General features: G+C 33.8%; 2 protein-coding genes across 41 annotated transcripts in view; both read right to left on the minus strand.

Annotated features, from left to right (window-relative positions):
• Positions 1-20,627, minus strand: part of TTC21B (tetratricopeptide repeat domain 21B) — an 875,896-nt gene that overhangs the window by 121,984 nt on the left and 733,285 nt on the right. The window lies entirely within an intron of this gene.
• SCN3A (sodium voltage-gated channel alpha subunit 3) overlaps positions 1-20,627 on the minus strand; it is a 106,834-nt gene that overhangs the window by 40,955 nt on the left and 45,252 nt on the right. For 10 of the 40 annotated variants that reach the window (XM_084999317.1, XM_084999316.1, XM_084999315.1 and 7 more), the window contains 6 exons: positions 17,641-17,782; positions 16,330-16,536; positions 9,119-9,406; positions 4,394-4,594; positions 3,080-3,212; positions 1,285-1,523 (listed from right to left, as the gene is read on the minus strand). In XM_084999317.1, the coding sequence (XP_084855443.1) occupies positions 1,285-1,523; positions 3,080-3,212; positions 4,394-4,594; positions 9,119-9,406; positions 16,330-16,536; positions 17,641-17,782 (1,210 nt within the window). Of the gene's footprint in view, positions 1-1,284; positions 1,524-3,079; positions 3,213-4,246; positions 4,595-9,118; positions 9,407-16,329; positions 16,537-17,640; positions 17,783-20,627 lie in introns of all 40 variants that reach the window. The other 30 variants (XM_084999304.1, XM_084999303.1, XM_084999302.1 and 27 more) reach the window with 4 other exon arrangements.

Below are 20,627 nucleotides of genomic sequence, written 5' to 3' on the forward strand. Positions count from 1 at the left end.
TAGAAATATAGCCTTAATAGGCAAAAGAAGAAACATGCAGAAAAGGAAGCAGAAACAGAATGATTGGAAGGATTGAGCAACAGCTGGACAAAAAAATTATATATATATATATATATATTTTTTGTCATAGGTGCCAAAGACGAAAAAAATCTCAAGAATATGGTGGGTGTTCTACTGAGTCAAATAATGCAGTGAAGTTGAGGTCACTTATTGGAGTAGACATTTATGCAGTTGTCTACCTAGTATTCCCTTTCTTCTTTCTGTTAGGAATTGCTCCGCCACCTGTACAGCTCCTCAGGACTGCCATTTTCATATAACTCTACCCTTTGCCAGTGTTGATTAAACCAAAGGTGAGCAGCTGATCCAAACTATGCCAGACAGAGTTCTATCATTAGAGTCTTGAACTGGAACTGAAAAAGAGCCAGTTTTTTTCCATCACAGAGGTTACAAGATGTAAAACCAATGAGCTATGGCTTATCATGTTTCTTGACCTATAGACAAAGGAAGAAATGAATGTTTGGGCTACATCCAAGCTCTTGGTTAAAGCATTTCCTGAAGCCCAGTTGTACTCTTTATATGTTTTGGTAGTTCATCTTTTTCCTTCCATTCCATCAGTCAGTCTTTTTATTTTCCTCTTAAGCTAGTTTGAGTTCTGTTTCTGTCTTGTGCCGGAAAGAGAGGTCTTGATTAGTAAACTATGTAAATTCTTTTCTTACTTGTTCATCCATTTCAATTTCTTCATATAGATTTAAGAGAAAATGTGTATGTCGGTATACACATACACAGGTGTCTGGCCAGGTAATTTGAATCAAAAGTGTGGCTAAATTACAAATGCATTTTTATGAACTGTTTCTTCTCTTCTGTGAATCCTGCTGAAGCATTTTATTAGGCAGTTCAGCTTGAAACAACTATGTCCTCTTTTGTTCAGAAATCAGTCTTTATGGGTTCCCTTCAAAGAATATGATTTCTTCAGAAGCAATGTGTGTTAAAAATGCATGCTTTTGGAGCCAGAATTAGACCTCATGGTTGCCTTGGACATATACTTCCAGCAAGAATTACAGTAAAGATTTTAACAAGTTTATAAAGGATAAGACTCCATGATCAATCAGCACAGATCTTGGTCTCAACAATTAGCATTCATACCAATGAATTCTAGACCTTATCACTGAGAATCTCTTTCATACTTCTTTAGATGTTTCATCTACTACACAACACAAATGGATCTCTTCTTTGGTCCCTCTGCCCCATCCCTGACAAAGAAAATAAGTAATCAAATCAACTCACCAGGTTTCCTACAGTCAACACACTACTGAATTGACCAGTCATTGGGTAGTGCTCCATGGCCATGAAGAGGGTATTTAAGACGATGCAAATAGTTATGGCAAGATCAACAAATGGATCCATAACGATTAAATTCACAAGATGTTTTACTTTTAACCATGCATCACAGCAGTCCCAGATCAAGAACATATTGGCAAATCTGTACCAGCACGGTGGACATTTCTGCCTAGATTCTTCAAGTTCTGGGGGAACAATAAAGAGTAAGAGTAGTAAATAACAATAAAAACAAATGATTGTTGTTGCAGATTATACATTATTTAATGAAATTTATGCTTCTGCTTTGGGACGGAAGTTCATATTAGTTTAACAGACTTGCAAAGACAATTCCATTAAATATTTTCAAAAATGCTCATTAAAAATGCCAAGTTAATAGACTTTCTCCTTTAATTAAACAGAGAATACCAAATTTAGTATTTCACCTCAAACTAACTTCATTACCTACTAACTAGGTTATGGGTCATTAAATTGCTACATTTTCTTAATCAAAACAGAATTTTAAAGTAAGATTTACAGAATTATTAAGTGTATCAAACAATTGTTTCTTTTGAAAGACTTTCTATGAACACTGTTTAAAACTATAATTTTTATTAATATGTCTGACCTATTCTTTCCTCTCCAATACATATTAATCATACATATTAATACAAGATCAGCATTGATCTTGTATAAAATGAAAATGTAGTATGTCCTTTTAGTATAGATTCAGACCCAAGTCTAGTTCCATTATTCATATTTACTTGTATTTTTCTGAATTATATAGCCTAGTATATGAAAAGATACTAGTAACTTAATGGGTAAAGTCTGTTAAAAAAGAATTATTATATACCTATTTGGATACCCAATACACCAATGGGATAAGATACACAATGTAATTGAAATTTTTTAAAGAACTACATATGACTTATAACTGGTTTATACAATTGCAGTACTAGTGTAATATCCTCCAAACTTGAAGAAGTGGGTACTTATTTAATGAATAAACAAGGTAGTAATAGTTGCTGCCCATTCTTGTGTGTCAAAATCGACGAACTTTTTTTTTTTTTTTTTTCTTTTCAGGGCTGCACCTGCAGCATATGGAGGTTCCCAGGCTAGGGGTCAAATTGGAGCTATAGCCGCCGGCCTACACCACAGCATCATCAGATCCAAGCTGTGTCTGATACCTACACTGTGGTTCATGGCAAGGCTGGATCCTTAACCGACTGAGCAAGGCCAGGGATTGAACTCTCAACCTCATAATTACTAGTCAGATTTTTTTCCACTGAGCCATGACAGGAATTCTGAAAGATTTTTTTTTAAGGGTCTCTTTGAAGTGGAGCACAGGTTTTGATTTCTCCAGTTCATTCATATGCTTCCCCAACCCATCACCACTTCCATGCCTGGAGAACAGATTCAAGCTTGAAAGAAATGTTTCCTTGTGCTTCTACATACCAAAACTTAAAAAGGGAGGTGTTTACTCTAATTGCCTAAGGATAATATATTTGTAAAGACAAATCCTCAGTGATGATATGTCAAGTGATGAAATGTCACTCTGCAGGTAAGAACCAGAATCAAAAGAAATAGGGACAATATTAGTTTTTATAATCAATGTGATAATTATGTATCCCATATATTAATTACTTAGGTATATTATATAGTTCTAATCTTGGGTTACTGACTTTGGTAATTCTATAGTAAGAATAAATAGTTACACAAAGTATATAATCAGAGGAATCTGACTATCCCACGGCCTTTTTCTTACCCTCCATTGTGTTAGTCAGGATGCTGGCTATGCTCATGGCTCTTTGCCTTCCAGAGGAATCCTCTAGCATCTCCATTGAAATCTGGTAAGAACTTAGCCTTCTCTTTCTGACTTCCGTTTCAGTGGTGGTGCCCTGCAAACCAAAAACTGATGGCTCAAACCACCCTTTTCAATGAATAAAACAACACTATATCGCATTTCTTTGGAAAGTCATGCTACATGCAATTTTCTCAATTACAATTTTCAAGTAATAATAAAATACTAAATTTATTATCAAATTATAAAGGCTTTTTAAAAAATCATAGGTAATACTCTAGAGGATTAAAACAAAAAATTTTTGGTTGGATACAATTGTATAGGGCAATTATGTTGCAGAAATATTTCAATTTACCTGTTGGAATTTTCAGGGAAATTTTTCACAAACATTCTAAAGTCATATAGTTTCATTTCATTATAGTATTATTCAAGTATTTTTAACTTATCTCAATGATTAATAATCAGATAATCTTCCTCCTCAAAAACAATAGGGTTATATAGTCTTAAGGCCGAATTATTTTCTTGGAGGCTATATTGAAAATATTGACACATATGGGCCAATTTTTTCCATGCACAAACACAGATGTACAATGAAATGTGTGTGCTTTCCTGAGACTTCCTTAATCATTTCAGTATGCCATCTGAGAAAAAATCAAAATGTTTTAGAGTCATTCAATAAACATCAAAACATTTTAGAGTCACTGTTATGTTGATTGTATGAAAACTGCTCATTATCAATATATTGGTCATTACAATATTTAAAGTATAGGGAATTTCCAGAATATGAATAGATTATTATACAATTCCGAGTGAATAAACATCTTTAATAGCAATTTGGTTGTCAAAGTGCCATTATTTTGTGTTGGTAAGTCTACTGAATTTGCAGATACGAATTTCACCCCAGACTCTAAAAACTGGGGCTCTTTTGACCTAAAGCATTTGAAAATTAATGGTCCCATACAATTCAATTGGTTCTAAAGATTCTATTTTCCATTTAATAAATCATGTGTAATTTTTAAGGACTTTCATTTTGGGGAAGTGGGATGGTGTAACAGGCTAAACTGCCCAGGCCTTCATTATTTTAAATTGGCATATAATGTCAGTAATAGCTAATTTATTATCTATTATCACCTCTGGCAGAAGTTGTCCAGTAGGTGAGGTTAGAGCTGACGGTCCACCCACCAAGGAAACCACACCATTGCAATCCACAGTGCTGTGCATCTTCCCATTTGCTGGAAGCCCTGGCACCATCCTGGATGACATACTGGCCTGACTAACGTTACTGTTGCGTCGCTCTCCGTGTCTGTGCGGCACAAACAGTGAGTCTCTCCTGCTCTCGCTGTCTTCAAATGTACTGTGTTCATCATCAGCAAAGTCATTTTCAGAACCGACATCCTTTGCCCGACCTCTGAAGCTGAAAATGCTTGTTTTGCTGTTGCGTCGTGGGGAAAACAGGGAGCCACGGATACTTAACAGAGACTGAGAAGAGAGCAAGGAAGAAAAGAATGGGATTGGGGGAAACACCTGTTTAATAAAGGTCTTAATATTGCAGAATCTTTTTGCTTTGGGGTTAGAATAGTCTTGCTCTTAAACATAGGCAATCAAGTTTATGGAGAACATGTATGTTTTAATACTTTCATTAAAGACCACGAAGCAAATTTAAGTATGAAAAAGTGTTTCTCTGATTAAGAATCATGATATGCAATTTGCTAACTGTATGACCACTTCGTTTAATCTTCACTGTAGTACTGTGAGGTGGATTTTGTTATCATAATGTTCTAAGAGCAGAACCTGATGCTGGAGAGGAAAAGTGATTATTTTTAGTAGGTAGCTTTCAGTCCTGAATGCTGTGATCTGAAAGGGCATGCAACTTGGAAAATAAGTCATGGTTCCAGTGAGACTATTGGCTTATTTAAAATATTTGTACACAATATTTCACTTCTGGATAATGGTTTAAAGACAAAATCTCCATTCTTTTCTTGTGAGTTCTAAAAGGAAATTACTCCTTTTTCTGTGGACCTGCTTGTCTCTATACACATGGACATAAAAGTCATAAAACTTACCTATGATGTTGTCTTCTAAATTTGCTAACAGTTTCCCAAATGGCTACTAATGATTCACCTTGTTTGAGAGAATATATGTCATAGCAATCACAACACAGAATTCTGAAACTGCTGTGTAAATTACTATTCTTATTTAAAATTTAACACTAGCTTAAAAAAGTAAGGCATTTATACATGACTTAACCAAGAAGGGTGATGTAGAAGACAGTTTATCCTTCTAATCTCACTTTAATTTTATTATAAGGAATTGGACAATTCAATAGGCATTTATGAATAAATCAAGTAAACAGTTTCTGGTACTAGAAAATGAGGATTTAGTATGAAGTCCTTTCTTTTACTTCTTGAATGGCTTTTAAATCAGCAGCACCAAATAATTCTGTATTTATTCTAGTCTTGGTGATAGTTTTCAAAAACGTCTCTATTGATCTGCAGAATCTTTGTTGTCTCCCCTCCTCATTAACAATGACATTCTCTATTGCCCCTCCTCCCCACCCCATTTCTCATACAGCCTGTTCTATCTCTTAGATACATACATACACATACATATGCATATATAGCCATATGCCAGAGGAAACATGTCTGGACCTTCCCTTTCTTCCTTCCGGTTTCAATGTAAAACAAAGAAAATAATTTTAGTGGAAAAAACATGAGAAAGTAAGTCAGACTCCCTCAAATTTATTTTTGGTCTTTCTGCCTAATTAGGTCATGCTGATTTTCTTAGGCCCCATTTTTAGCTTTACTTTTCTGGCTTTTCCCTGACTGCAGAGCACTAGAATAATCTTTTTGCCCTCTGTCTCCGTGGTGTTCTGGAAAGATACTATTCATTGAGAAATGTGCTGTTGTTTTGGATTTGGGAAGAAATATTCACAAGAATGATTGACTGCCCAGCTTGGCTTGCCTGAGATTGTGTCTATGTGACACTCAGTTGATACAACATGTTTGTGTACTCACTGTCAGGCAGAAATTAGACTGATTTTCCAGTAATCAAAATGGTCAATAAATTAGACATCATGAAGATATTATTTCAGCCCTCAGTAATAAAGATTGGTAATGTTTTTTATCTCCTCACACTCAGTTTAAATTATCAATATAAATTGATATGTTCAGACTCATGTTTTGAAACCTTAGAGTATATTTTTAGATATCTGTGTTTTGGAATTGGGATTCAGTAAGGAAGGGGTAGGACTTTGGAATCTGAATATTCAGCATACATTCCAGGTGGTTCTAATGCGATGGACCTCACCCTGCACTCAGAGGAATGCTAACTTTGTCTTACATTAATTCCTAGGATGGTAATCATCTTAATATACCTATGTTAGGCTACTTTCTTTGGAAACAAAATATGGCTGTACAATATTGGTTGGGAGTATGTGGTATGTGTTTACACCTGTAATGTATCTGGTACATGCCTTTAATTTGCATGTTTTTATGTTAGGGTGTTTTCAAAGGCATTGCAGATCCTTGGGTTTATTTGAAATTTCTGTTCACTCTTTGGAAAGTATAATAATGGGTGTGGGCACAGCTTTCAAGGCAACAGAGACTGAAAAAGAAGATAGTAAAAATAGTATTCAGAGAAAATAAACCAAAAATAACACACAAGAAGATGCAGTAGAGTGGAGGGAATACCCACAGCTGTAGCAGCATTTTCTCCACAAAAAACAAGCTTTTATGTTTTAAGGGCTGAAAGGCCACTTTGCCTCAGGAATGCCAAAATATAAATTCTAGGTATCTTTTTTTTTTTTTTTTTGCCTTGTTCCAAGATGATAAATCTGAACTCTTTTTCTTAATTTTCAGTAAAAGAAAAAGGGAAAATAGAAGAATGTTGTATAAGACACAATTCTGCATGTAGGTATTGAACTTGAAGTGGACTGTGAATTGTATTATTTTGTTCATTGAGATTTTTTCTAGAACTATTTCTTATAGTAGGTGATCAATAAATATTTGTTGATTGGCTGAGTGAACTAATCCACAAGCTTTTATTTGAGCATTATGATGAAACAATGATGGAAATAGTACTTTTTTCAAAAACATCTAAGTATGTTCATGTAATTATTACTACTATGCATATATACATTTGTAATAACTGAAACCACTCAAAAGTTTTTAGTTTCCTTCAGTCACTCATTTTTACTTAATAAGAGCTGTATTATTTGTCACATAGGTTTTCTATATATTGCTTAATATTAGAACTCTTTAAGAGCCCACAACTCCTTAAGGGAGACACCATTACTCCATTTTACAGAAATTTTACAAAGTACAAGTGGCTTGAACAGGGCACAGAATTAATTTGGAGTTGAGATATGAACATAAGCTTTTGTGATGTCAATCATTATGATATAGTGTCAAATATTCCTAATTCTAATGACTCTGTTAATAGTCTTAATAATGCTAAAATATTAAGTGAAATTTAAGCCCAAAAATCTAGTCTGAGAAACTAAGTTGCCCTATTAAACTTCAAGTTAATCCCAAATGCATTATACTCATTTAACATCATATTTTATAATTGTACTATGCAAATAATAGTTGGATCTCTTGATACTGGCATTATCTATACGAAAATGGTTTTTATCTTATAAATTTGTGTGTGTATCCATTTTGTCATAAAATGAGAATTCAAGTTGTAAGTCACTTAGAGTTTATTTCTTTAACATTCTTATTTACATATCCAATATAAATTATAAAATAAACACCCATTGGTAACTAGCATATGCCTTTTTTTTTGCTATTTCTTGGGCCGCTCCCACGGCATATGGAGATTCCCAGGCTGGGGGTATAATCGGAGCTCCGCTGGGGGTATAATCGGAGCTGTAGCCACCTGCCTACGCCAGAGGCACAGCGGGATCCGATCCGCGTCTGCAACCTACACCGCACCGCGGCTCGCGGCTGGCGGCAACACCGGATCATTAACCCACGGAGCAAGGGCAGGGACCGAACCCGCAACCTCATGGTTCCTAGTCGGATTCGTTAACCACTGCGCCACGACGGGAACTCCTAGCATATGCCTTTTTCTTTCAACCAAGAGCTAAACACCATATTGAATTTTGTGCTTATCACTCCATTTTTTTCAAAAATGTTTGTTCTTGATAAGAAGAACATCATACCCCTTGGATGGTGTACAGGTTTTTTTTTATTTTTTTATTTTTTTTGCTTTAACTTAATTATATACCATGTCCCTCAAAGTATTTCATTAAGGTCATAATTCTGCCCCAGATTATTACAATTATGGAGTTAATAATTCATGACACATGCAATTCTAATGAAACCAAATGTGGGTCAAAGCTATAACTGTAGTTATCACAGGTTTCATAACTGTTTACTATTCATTATACAACTGGTAAAACTTACAAGAGTTGAAATTATTTCTCCTCTTTGACCTGAAAGTATGCTGAAGAACTGGGAGCTTGGCATTAAATCAGAGCAAAAATAGACTGTCTTTAATCTAGTTCTTTTCAGGAGCATTTTGGTCATAATTTCATTCTAATATGTCATGATACCATATCAGCATAATGGAAGCTCATGACAGTACAGTTTTCATATCAGAAGTTAAAAGCAAAATTCAGAGACATTTCTTTTCAAAATTCATACATAGCTTGTAATGACAACCTCAGATAATAAGGCAGAAACCCGTATACAAAGAAGGTGGGCCCATTTGAGGTCTCAAAATGGAAGAGGTAAACAAGAAATTACAAAACTGTCTCCCTCCACCTTCAAGAAAAGCAGGTTAAGAAAAAACATATTCTCAAAATAGTGCAATATTTAAAAAGCTAATTACCTTAAATTAATGTTAATGATTTAATGTCTCTTTTAATGATAATTTATTATATAAATTTAAATGATCATTTAAATGTCAGTTCCTTGTCCCTCGCTTAAATCAGATATTACAAAAATATACCAAAATACAGCAATGACAAAACACACTGGGGCCCTTAGAAAACCCTACCTGATGAGGCGAGTAGAATTTCTTGTCACTAGTCAGTCGGTTTCCATCCATGGAGAAAAGGAAGCTTCTTCTTTTGACACTGTCCTCAGATTCAGACTTGGGAAACCTGTTTCCCTCTCTGTTGTTTCCTTCAAGATGTTCCCTCTGCCTTCTTTTCTTTCTTCGGTTCCTCCATTCTTTAGCACTTTTGGAGCTTAATTTTGATGCTTCTGAAGAACTTTCCAGGAGTTCTCCCAACCCACCTATTCCACTGAAATCTCTTGAAGCAGCTGATGCTGCTGCAACTGCCTGTTTAAACAAAACCAGGCACTATTTAAAACATACAACTTTGAAAACAATTAATTATGACAGAAATGTTGCCATTTAAGACTATCAACCATAGTGAAAAATATGTCTTCTGCTAATTTCATTCACTGTGTTTTACTACAAGAGGGTTTACTTAATAAATGACACAATTTTAAATAGCATAAAGCAATGTGTTAACTTGAGCATTAAGACTAGAAAAGTCTGGTTTGCTAAATCTTCTAAAGAGTTTTATAAAAAATTGTTGAGATTAGCTTCATTTCAGGGAACAACTTCTGTCTTAAAAATATTTTCTACACTTTATAAAAACAAATGTTCTTTTAGCGGTGGTTGCTGGTCTGATTACTATTACAGTTTCATCCATAACTTTTTTCCTCCCACTTATGATAGTGAACAACTAAGTGGTATTTTTTCCTTCTAAATCTAGGACAAAAGACTTTTTCTTTTCCTGTGAACTCAAAACATACAAAGTTCTGTTCTTTTATCTCTGGATGGAAGTAGTGGGAATGTATTGTCTAGTTTATCCTCTTCCTTCATTTGAATCACATTCAGTTCTATAGTCCCCATTCCTGGGGTCATATTAATCCCAGGGATTAGCATGATTAATTTATTGCATAGCACTTTAATTTTAAAAATATAAATATTTATTATTTATTGTTATAAATAATAAATGATTAACATATCAGTCAATAAGTACTTGAAATAGTCATTGAAGGGATTATAAGTACTTCTTCAAATATTTTCTTTCCATATTTCAGCCCTAAGTATACTTAAGCATTTTGAATTTCTGTATCTTCTAAAGAAACACAGCAGCTCTGAAGTAAGACATGGCATGCCAAATGTTTTGTATTTTATTTATATGAATCCTATTTTTAGACTAGAAGTGACCCAATCATTACTAAGGAGGATATGAAACTCAAAGCTGAATTCTCATTAAGTATATTCCATTTAGAAACATAATCATGGGAGTGGTAATGATTACATTGTGAGGATATTGGTTCAACTCTTTACGTACGTTATTATTAATTACAAACAACTCTAATTTAGCTACCATTTTGTTTTATCTTCTCCACTAGACTCTAAGCAAGATAGGAATTTTGCCATTTGTATGTGTGTGTGCATGTGTGTCTGTGAGCACATTGCTAGTATATCACCCAACATTTACCCAAAAAAAGGCACAGTAAATGTTTAATAAAGAAAGGTAAAAAAAATGCACTATTCTGTCAGTTGTCTTAGACATTGGGATGAGAGTAGGGGAAGAACAAGGATATACTTAGGCTTGACTTTTCAAGATCTCATTTAAAAACTATGTGTCAGAATGGTCTGTATAATGAAACATTTTAGGAAAGAAGATAAAACTCATATTTAATAAGTTAATTTGACAACATTCAGTGATTTATGTTTCCTCCTTGAAGAGAAGCAAACCCTCCTATGTAGCTTCTGCTTCTAAATCTTACCTCAACTAAAAACTTTTAAAAAGGTTTCAAACTAAAGGTGCTGTGATGCAAATTCTCTGGGATTGACATGACCCTGGAAATATAGTACCGCGTATAGTACTAAATATATGCGTTGGGCTAAACAGCATATAAAATGTAACAGATATTTGTTTATATTGAATACTATATTCATTATGGAAACCTAGATTTAAGACAATATAAGACAATGCCTAACATTTAAATAAAACATTAATTTATAATTTAGATACTTATTGAATTGCAATAATCAGATATCCAGATTTTTTTGAATTCTTGATTGTCAGTCATTTTTAATATCATCAATAATGAAAGATGAGAAATAGTAAGGGCTCTTTATAAATATTAAGTAACTTTAATAATATAACTGTATAAAGTGGACAAATGAAGTACTAATCTGTAGCAAATTAAATATAGTTGCCTAGTGCTTGATACATAGGAGATACATAATATACAGCACTCCATGAGAGAATGAATGTATATTTAGTCCTGTTTATCCAAATAAATCCTTAATTCATCTTTCCACTTTGTATAGGTAGAAACACACTGTACACAATGCTAATATTTATTGACTTGTTTGTGATTACGAACAAAGGAAGTGGAAGTGGTGGTAATGTTCCCTTGCCATAATTCTGAAACTCATGTTCATTTAAATCACTTCCGGAATTTGTTTTGCATAAGACATGATTTCCCTACCTTTTCTGGGTAACAATTCAAATAACTCAAAACCAAAACAGATTTGTAAGGCAATAACTGTAACCTCCCGACACAACACATTTTCTGTGTCACTCGTCAACTTAAATCTGTCACTTGTTCCACTTCCAGTGATTTGCCAGTTCCCTCAAAGGCAGATGTTTCCTGTCACCTCCCATGTCTGTGTACCTGTTTATACCCAGCTTTGTGACATGGCCAGTGCCTGTTTACTTAGACTAATAGAGTTACTTTCACAATGGGATTGCTGAATTCCTCTTGTAAAAAATAACAAATATGTGCCTAGTATTTCCACAGAGAATAACTTTTTCTTTTAACATTTCTGTGTGCTTCAAAATAGGTTCTATAACTTACTGTATTTGTGTATCCTTAAAAAAATAAAACCACATGACTACATGTGATTAGACTTCATAGTAAACATAAATTCCAGTTTTAGAATCCCATTTTAAAACTAAAAGACATTAACTATACTTATTACAATTCTACCCCTAATTATATTGGATCTTTTTAAAAGCCACTGTTTCTAATTTTGTCCCAAATCTTAAGTTTTTCCTATGAGACCAATATACACTGCTATAGAATATGCTGTGCTGGTCACTACTAGACATTTAAAGATCATAATTAAATGTCAAACAATTTTGATGATAATTGGACAAGCGTTTATTTTTTGTTGGGTTTTCTTTCTTTGTCTTTTAAAGTTGTACTTGGTTTTTGAGTCCACTGAACTGAATATGACATTTTTCTTCATGTCTAATCAGTGACTAGCACCAGGAGGTGCCTCAAGAAATATTAAATAAAAATGGAAATATGGAAGACTTCATGAAGTCATTAGTTAGATAGTAGCTTTTGAAGAGTCACAGGTGGTTTGAGCAAGACTCACATTACACTGAAGCACTAGTGATCTCTTGAGTGGTAGTCCCTTCCCTCTCTGCCTCCAATTCCTTCCTGTCCTTCAGCATTGGCTATATAATGGCCGCTGTTAACCTCCTTGTCAATAAGGAAGTAAAATTAACTTAGTACTGTACCATCTCAGTCAATATGAAAACACAGTGGGATAAGTCACCCTGAATCTATTTAAATTTTCATATGTGTGAAGCTAAAGTTGAGTCAATCATGATTTGATCACAGAAATCCAACAACTGAGTTTTAAGTGAAAAGCACTGACATTTTTTTAGCTGACCTAATTAAGATATAATTAGGTTCTTTAAACTTCTGTTAGACATAGTGCACTTCTGCTGAATTTAAGATTATACTCTTTTAACTGAGGCCATATTTTACCCTAAAGTAGATTTAAGAATACATTATTACTCCTGTATTGTGTTGTCTGCTTAGTATTTTCAAGTGCATTACTTTGTTTTTATAAATGATGATAGGATAATCTAGTGCTTTAAACTGCAACTGTGTACAATCTATCTGTATATATGTATGTGTGTGTATATATGTTTCCTATAACATTTATTTTAAGCTTTGAAATGAAGAGATCCTTTTCTATGTAAATAGCTATCTTATTTCATTATCTTAAAATGTGCTTTATTTGTAGTAATCTTGAATAAACTCTTAAATACTTGAAATGTAGTAGAAATTTCTGGCAGGCATGAGGTGTATTTTATAAGATTTTCAAGTATCACCAAATTTGTTTATAGCTTTTCTTATAAAATCAATAAGCTATAACCATGATACTGCTCTGTATCCAGTGGTAAGATGTAAATAGCAGACCCAGCAGGATGAGCAAATATTAAGTATGTGGTTGGGCTGGGTAACTAGTTAAGCAATTCATTGACAAATATGAGTCACCAAAAAAAAAAAAAAAAAAAAAAGAACAAAAAAAGTCTCAATAAAAAGACTTAATGCTATATCTTTAAAGTAACTCAGAATTATTAAAAACTTAAATTTTCAACCTACAGATTGTAAGGATATACTGTCATTGAAACATTACTTCAAATATTTGAAAACATCCATTTGAAAAAAAATCACTGTGCACAAAAGTTATTTGGGCTTTTGCTTCCGGTTAAGATATAATAACAGATCAGATTTGCTTTCCTCCTAAAGCAATCAGTAAAACAGACTCTATACATGTAAAAGTGGTTTTGAAGACACTGCATGAACGGGGCGTTGGGGTCGAGTTTTCAGAAGGATCTTTACTTAGTAGTATGGAATAATTAGCCTTAGACAGAATGCTGCTCTAGTTCTACCTAACAAATCTTCAAAGGTTTGAAGATGGAAAAGGATCAAACTGTAAGTAATGTAACTATGTTTCCAAAATAGGATCAAGAATTTTTACAGGAATGCAAAAATATCCAGCACTCTGAAAGGTAAAGTTACAAGTGTCTGGAATTTAATAGAAAAATGTCAGAAATGCAAAAAAAAAAAAAAAGTCAGGAATATATGACCAATAATGAGGAAAAATTATTAAAATTGACCAATATCTGACACAGATGTTAGAATTAGCAGACAAGGATTTTGGGACTTTACACAGTTATTATAACTGTATTGTGTAAGTTCAAAATGTTAGTTATGTGGGAGGCATAAAAGAGATCAAGCTTTTAGAGATGAAAGCTATAATGTATGAGATGAAAAATACACCTAGTGGGATTAATGGCAGATTAGATGTTGTTGCAAAAAAAAATGATAAACTTGAAGACATAGCAATGGAAACTATCCAAACAAAAGTTGACAAGCTGATTCTAAAACTCATATTAAGCTATATATACATGTAATATATATGTAATATATATATATTATATATTATGTAATACATATGTAATATATATTATGTATTATGTAATACATATGTAATATATATTATATATTATGTAATATATATATGTAATACATATATATAATATAATATATAATATATATGTAATAGTCAAAACAGCCTTGAAAAAGAAAAACAGTTGGAGAGCTACCACTCTCTGATTTCAAGACTTATTAAGCAGCTGTAGTAACTAAGAGAGTATGGTATTTGTGTAAAGGGAAACAAAATCAATTGAACAGAATAGAATCCAGAAATAGACTCACTAACATATGGACAACTGATTTTTAACAAAGGTTCAAAGGCTATTTAGTGGAGAAAAAAATTTTTGTTCAACAAATAGTGTTGGAATAATCAGATATCCTTATGTGAAAAAAGTCTTAACATAAATCACACCACTTACACAAAAATTAACTTAAAATGGGTCATTGACCTAAATATAAAGCATAAAACTCTAAAACTTCCAGAAGAAAAATTAGGAGAAAATACTTGTGATGTTGATTTGGCAAAAATTTCTTAGATGCAACATCAAAAGCATGATCAAACAGACAATAAAAGCTTGCTATGCTGTACTTAATCAAAATTAAAAATTTTTACCTTAAAAGATACAGTTAGGAGAATGAAAAGACAAGTTACAGACCAGGAGAAAATATTTGCAAAGCATATGTTTCATGAAGGACTAAAGGACTTATTTCCTTTATATATAAAACTATTGAAAACATCATAATAAGAAAACAATCTAGCTAAAAAAAATCGGCAAAATATTTGAACATCTGACTTAAGAGAATCCATATAGATGGAAAATAACATGAGAGGATGCTTATCTTCATTAATCATTAAGAAAATGCAAAGAAGACAGCAATGTAGTATGGCTAATAAGACTGACCATACCATAAGCAATGAAGTCCTACTGTACAGCACAGGGAACTATATATAATTCCTTAAGATAGAACATGATGGAAGATAGTATGAGAAAAAGAATGTGTGTATACACACACATGCGCGCGCGCACACACACCCCTATGTATGTGACTCAGTCACTATGCTGTATAGCAAAAATTGACACAACACTGTAAATCAACTGTACTTTAATTTTAAAAATAAAACAAATTTAAAAAAATTAAAAGATTCTCAATGCCTAGCTCTCATCCCTAGACATTCTGCAGTTTGGGGTATTAAAAAACTCACCAGGCAATTTTAATGTGCTGCAAAGTTTACTAACTACTGCCTTACAGCAGTGCAATGAGCTAAGTATTAGTGTGCCAATTTTTGAGTAAAGAAAATGGAATTGCTGGATTGGTTTACCCAAGATCACATGGTTAATGATTAACCATATAGATATGAGGAAAATGGTCTTGATGTATTATTTTATAATAATACTGGGTCACCAAAGCTTCAAAGTGGTAGCTAGAGTTCAAAGCTATTTTCTTCTTACTTAAAAAGATAATCACATGTAGAAAAAGACTATAAATATGTTTATCAAATGCATTTGTCAAAAATCCTTTGGGGGTAGGATGAAGATTAAGTTTTGTTTTGTTTTGTTTTGTTTTGCACTATGATAGTTTTTCCAAGTGTCCAGCAAAGTAAATATATTATTTTTTTACTAAAAGAAAAAGACAGACCATAGCAAGTGTTGGTGAAGATGTAGAGGAACTATGATTCTCACTGACATGAACTGGATTTTGCTTTTGTCTTCCCATGACTTTCACCTTTCGATTCATGTTTTTTTTTTTTTTTTCCTTTTAGTCAAATACTGTTTTCTCTCTTCAAGACATGAATGCCCCATTTACTATGCCCCTAGCCCAAACATCCTTTAGTATTAATGAGAATTTAAATTTGGAATCTGGAGATCCTGTCATGGCTCAGCGGATACAAATCTGACAAGTACAACAGTATTCCTACTTAAAAATAATAGTAACAGCAACAATAGCAATAATAACAAAGCAGTTTTGCTTATTATCACTTAGTACCTGAGCTTCTTCCTGTTGCTTTTTAATCTGTTCAAGCATTTGCTGAAATTCAGCTTCTTTCTGTTCTGCCTCTTCTAAGGTGGCCTGATTCTGTTCCTCATAGGCCATGGCCACCACAGCCAAGATCAAATTCACCAAATAAAAAGAACCCAAGAAAATCACCAGGACAAAAAATATCATGTATGTTTTTCCAGCAGCACGTAATGTCTGGGGGAAAAAAAAGGATAATTTCAATAGTATTTTATAAAACATTCCCAAGTAAAGATTTGACTACTATCATTAGATAGAAGGCAAATGCTTTTTAGGACTCAGTGTATTTAGACCACAATATTTTTTTTTGGTGTTAAAATGCACATGTGTGTGTGCACAAACACACACAGACATACACACAAATAATTAAATTATTTGAGGCTCGATTGTTGTGTCGTTTGATGTAAGCATACACATTTCAAATTAGTATATATTAGATATATATTTGAGCACTACTAAAATGCTTTTCTTAGAGTCTGTAATGCAGGGCAATATCACAAGAGAGAGCACTGTCTTTAATTCCTTTCAATGGAGTTCCTATTCTCCATACATCTCTCCACATACTCTAGAGATAACACCTTTCTTCCTTCCTTTTCTAGCTCCAACTAACCTTATGTTGAATTTGAAATTTTTATATAATTGAGTTTTAAAATCTTTTAACATGGTCTTGTTAGATCCACAACTACATTATAAATTCAAAGTTATAAACATTCTTTGCATCCTCCATAGTCCATAGCTGAATGCTTTTCATTGAAGTATCTCAGTATGCTTGTACTGACTGAATGAACAACTGGGTTCCCAGGCACAACTGCTTTATTCTGGGCCCTTCTCTATATTCTAGAGTATTATATTATTCTAGAGTATTATATTTGTCATTTCATGTATGTTCATAAATTTTAATTCCCCATATTAATTTGAACCTTGCTCATGTGCTCTAAATGATTGTGTCCTCCCAAAATCTAATGCCCAATGTGAAGGTATTTGAAGGTCTAGCCTCTGGAAGTTGCTTAGGTCATGAGAGTAGAGCCCTCATGAATGGGATTAGTGCCTAATAAAAAGAGCCTTCAGAGAGATCCCTAAGCTCTTCCTCCTGGTGATGACACAGCAAGAAGGTGTAAGCTTATGAAACAAGAAGAGGGCTCTTGTCAGAATGCAGTATGCTGGTGTCTTGATCTTGGGCTCCCCAGCCTCCAAAAACATGAGCAGTACATTTCTGTTATTTAGAAGCTACCTAGTTTGTGACATTTTATTATAGCAGCGAAAAGGAACTAAGACACATACCAGCTGATAAAGGTTTTCCCAGTAGTCTTGAGTCATGAGTCGAAATAGAGACAAGAAAGCCCAGCTAAAAGTGTCAAAGCTTGTGTAGCCATAGTTAGGATTTCGACCAGCCTTCACACAGATGTATCCTTCCGGACACTGGCTGCAAGAGAGAAATAGAGCTGGAGTCAGCATAACAATTATATCTGTTTCAACCCATGTTGATATATAGACATTGTCAAAACCCAGATTGCTCTCTGTGATGAATTTTCTTGCCTTCTTTTCCAGAATACTTCAGGTGATTGCTCATAGTGAAATTGTTATCAGATGAAATTTATTAGGAGAGTCAATAGAAAACTTAGATGCAAAGTTTATAGACATTTAGAATGGCAGAATGGCAGCAACCACACACCTCTGACACTGTCAATATATCTCTTGTTTCAAAGTAGCAAGAATCAGTGATTAAAAATGAAAAACCAGAAAACAGCCAAAGGGTAGGGAACCACTTGAGTTACTTTGTAAGTCACTTCTGTAAAATTTTCTAAAATAAACTTACATTTTAGAACAATTTTAGATTTGCAGAGCAATTGCAAAGGGAGTACAAAGACTTTCCATATATCTCTTGTGCAGTTTCCCATATTATTAACATCTTAAGTTGGTACGGTACATTTCAATCAATATTGATAAGTTATTATTAACCAAAGTCCATAGTTTATTCATATTTCCTCAGTTTTCCCCGAATATCTTTTTATGTTCTAAGAGCCCATCCAAGACACCACATTATATTTAGTCATTGTGTCTCTTTAGGTTCCTCTTGGCTGTGACAGTTATCGGACTTCCTTGTTTTTAACTATCTTGACACTTTTGAGGAGTACTGGTCAGGTTTTTGAAGAATGTCCTTCGTTTGGGATATATCTGATGTTTTTCTCATGATTAGATACTTAGGTTATGGATTTGGGGGAGGAAGACCACAGACATAAAGTATTATTATCCTAACATCATATCAAGGGTATGTGCTCTCAATATAACGTAGCATTGTTGATGCTAATTTTCATCATCTGACTTGAGATAGGGTTTGTCAGTTTTCTCCAATCTAAATTTACTCTTATTCCTTCTTTTTTCCATGCTGCATTTTTTGAAATAAAGTCACTATGTGCAACCTACACATAAGGAGCTTGGAATATGATCTGTCTTCTTAAGGATACAGTATGTACATAAGTTATTTGGAACTCTTCTGTGTGAGATTTATCTGTTTTCTCTCGTTTATTTATATATTTATTCAATCAGTTATTTATATGAGTGCATACTCATGGATATTCATTTTATACTTTGAATTATAATACAATTATATTTATAGGTTATAAATATAATTACTGTGATTTTTTTTTTTTTTTTTTTTTTTTTTTTTTTTTTTGCTTAAATTGTTCCAGTTTTGGCCATTGGGAGCTTTTTCAGTTGACTCCTGTATCTCTGTCTTACATTCTGGCACTACAAGATGCTCCAGGCTCATCTTTTTTTTTTTTTTTTTTATGGCTGCAAGTGTGGCATATGGAAGTTCCTGGGCTAGGGGTCAAATTGGTGCTACAGCTGCCAGTCTATGCCACAGCCACAACAATGCCAGATCGGAACCACACCAGCAGGCTATGCCATAGCTTGCAGCAATGCTGGATCCTTAATCCACTGAGCAAGGTCAGGGATCGAACCCATATCTTCATGGATATTGGTTTGATTCTGAACCCACTGAACCACAGTGGGAACTCCCAGGCTCATCTTTTATATTTCCTGCCACAGTCCTAGAATCAGCCATTTCTCCAAGGAGCCTTTGCTCTTTTATTGAAGAGTGGTATTAGAAATCAAGAAAAATGTGGAGTTCCCGCTGTGGTGCAACAGAAACGAATCTGACTAGGAATCATGAGGTTGCAGGTTCGATCCCTGGCCTCACTCAGTGGGTTAAGGATCTGGCAATGCCCGGAGCTGTGGTGTAAGCTGGCAGCTGTAGCTCCTATTAGACCCGTAGCCTGGGACCCTCCATATACCGCAGGTGCAGCCCTAAAAAGACAAAAGCCAAAAGCCAAAAAAAAAAAAAAAAAGAAAAATGTGTGATATGTTTGTGTATACACATATATCTCCTCACTCTCTCAGCTGAAGGTCTAGAAGCAATTATACTGCCTTGGCAATAAACACAGAACCTAGATCCTGGTTTCTAATACCACATATATATTTCTATATGTAGCCACCTAGATTAAGCTAAACATGAGGTCATCTTCATTTCTCCAACTTTATTTAATTACTACAGGATCATTCCAGACTCCTCCTTTTGCTTATCTGTAGCTCCTCACTCTAAAAGTGAGAAATGTGGCTTCTGTCATTTGCTATGTGTATACTTAATTGTTCAGTACCAGTATACATGCATAATTGTTTCAGGATTGTTAATTCATATCGTCCTAGTAAACAACTTTATCAAATGGAGTACAGTTCCTTTTGCTTTTAGTCTTATGGGCTCCACTCATTTCTGAAGTTACTTAGATTAACACCTATTCCCCACCTTCAGTGAGGTTATTTTATACATTTCAGATATATTTATAAATCTTTGTCCCAGTCTGTATTTCAACCTGGGATCCTCTAACCTCACACATGTTTAAAATTTTTTTTGCATATACTGTTCAGTCTTTGTGCTGTAAAGTTCTGTGAATTTGACCAATGCTTAATGTCTAACCATTTCAGAGTCATACAGAGTAATTTCTCCACCCTTAAGAAAAAAAAAAAAAAAAAAACCCTGTGAATCATCCAGCCAAGCCCTATGAACCCCTGGAAAACACTGATCTTTCTATCATATTTGTTGTTTATCTTTTTCAGAATGTCATGTAATTGAAATTATACAGAATGTAGCTTTTTCAGATTGGCTTTTTTTTTCACTAATTAATGTGAATCTAAGATTCATCAATGTTTTAATGGTTTGATAGCTCATTATTTTTATTATTATGTAATATTTCATTGTTTTTATTATT

The sequence above is a fragment of the Sus scrofa genome, chromosome 15 (assembly GCF_054392235.1).
Source record: "Sus scrofa isolate SSC_HxYL_T2T_F1_AM1 chromosome 15, Sscrofa_HxYL_maternal_Yorkshire_Landrace_v2.0, whole genome shotgun sequence".
NCBI lineage: Eukaryota > Metazoa > Chordata > Mammalia > Artiodactyla > Suidae > Sus > Sus scrofa.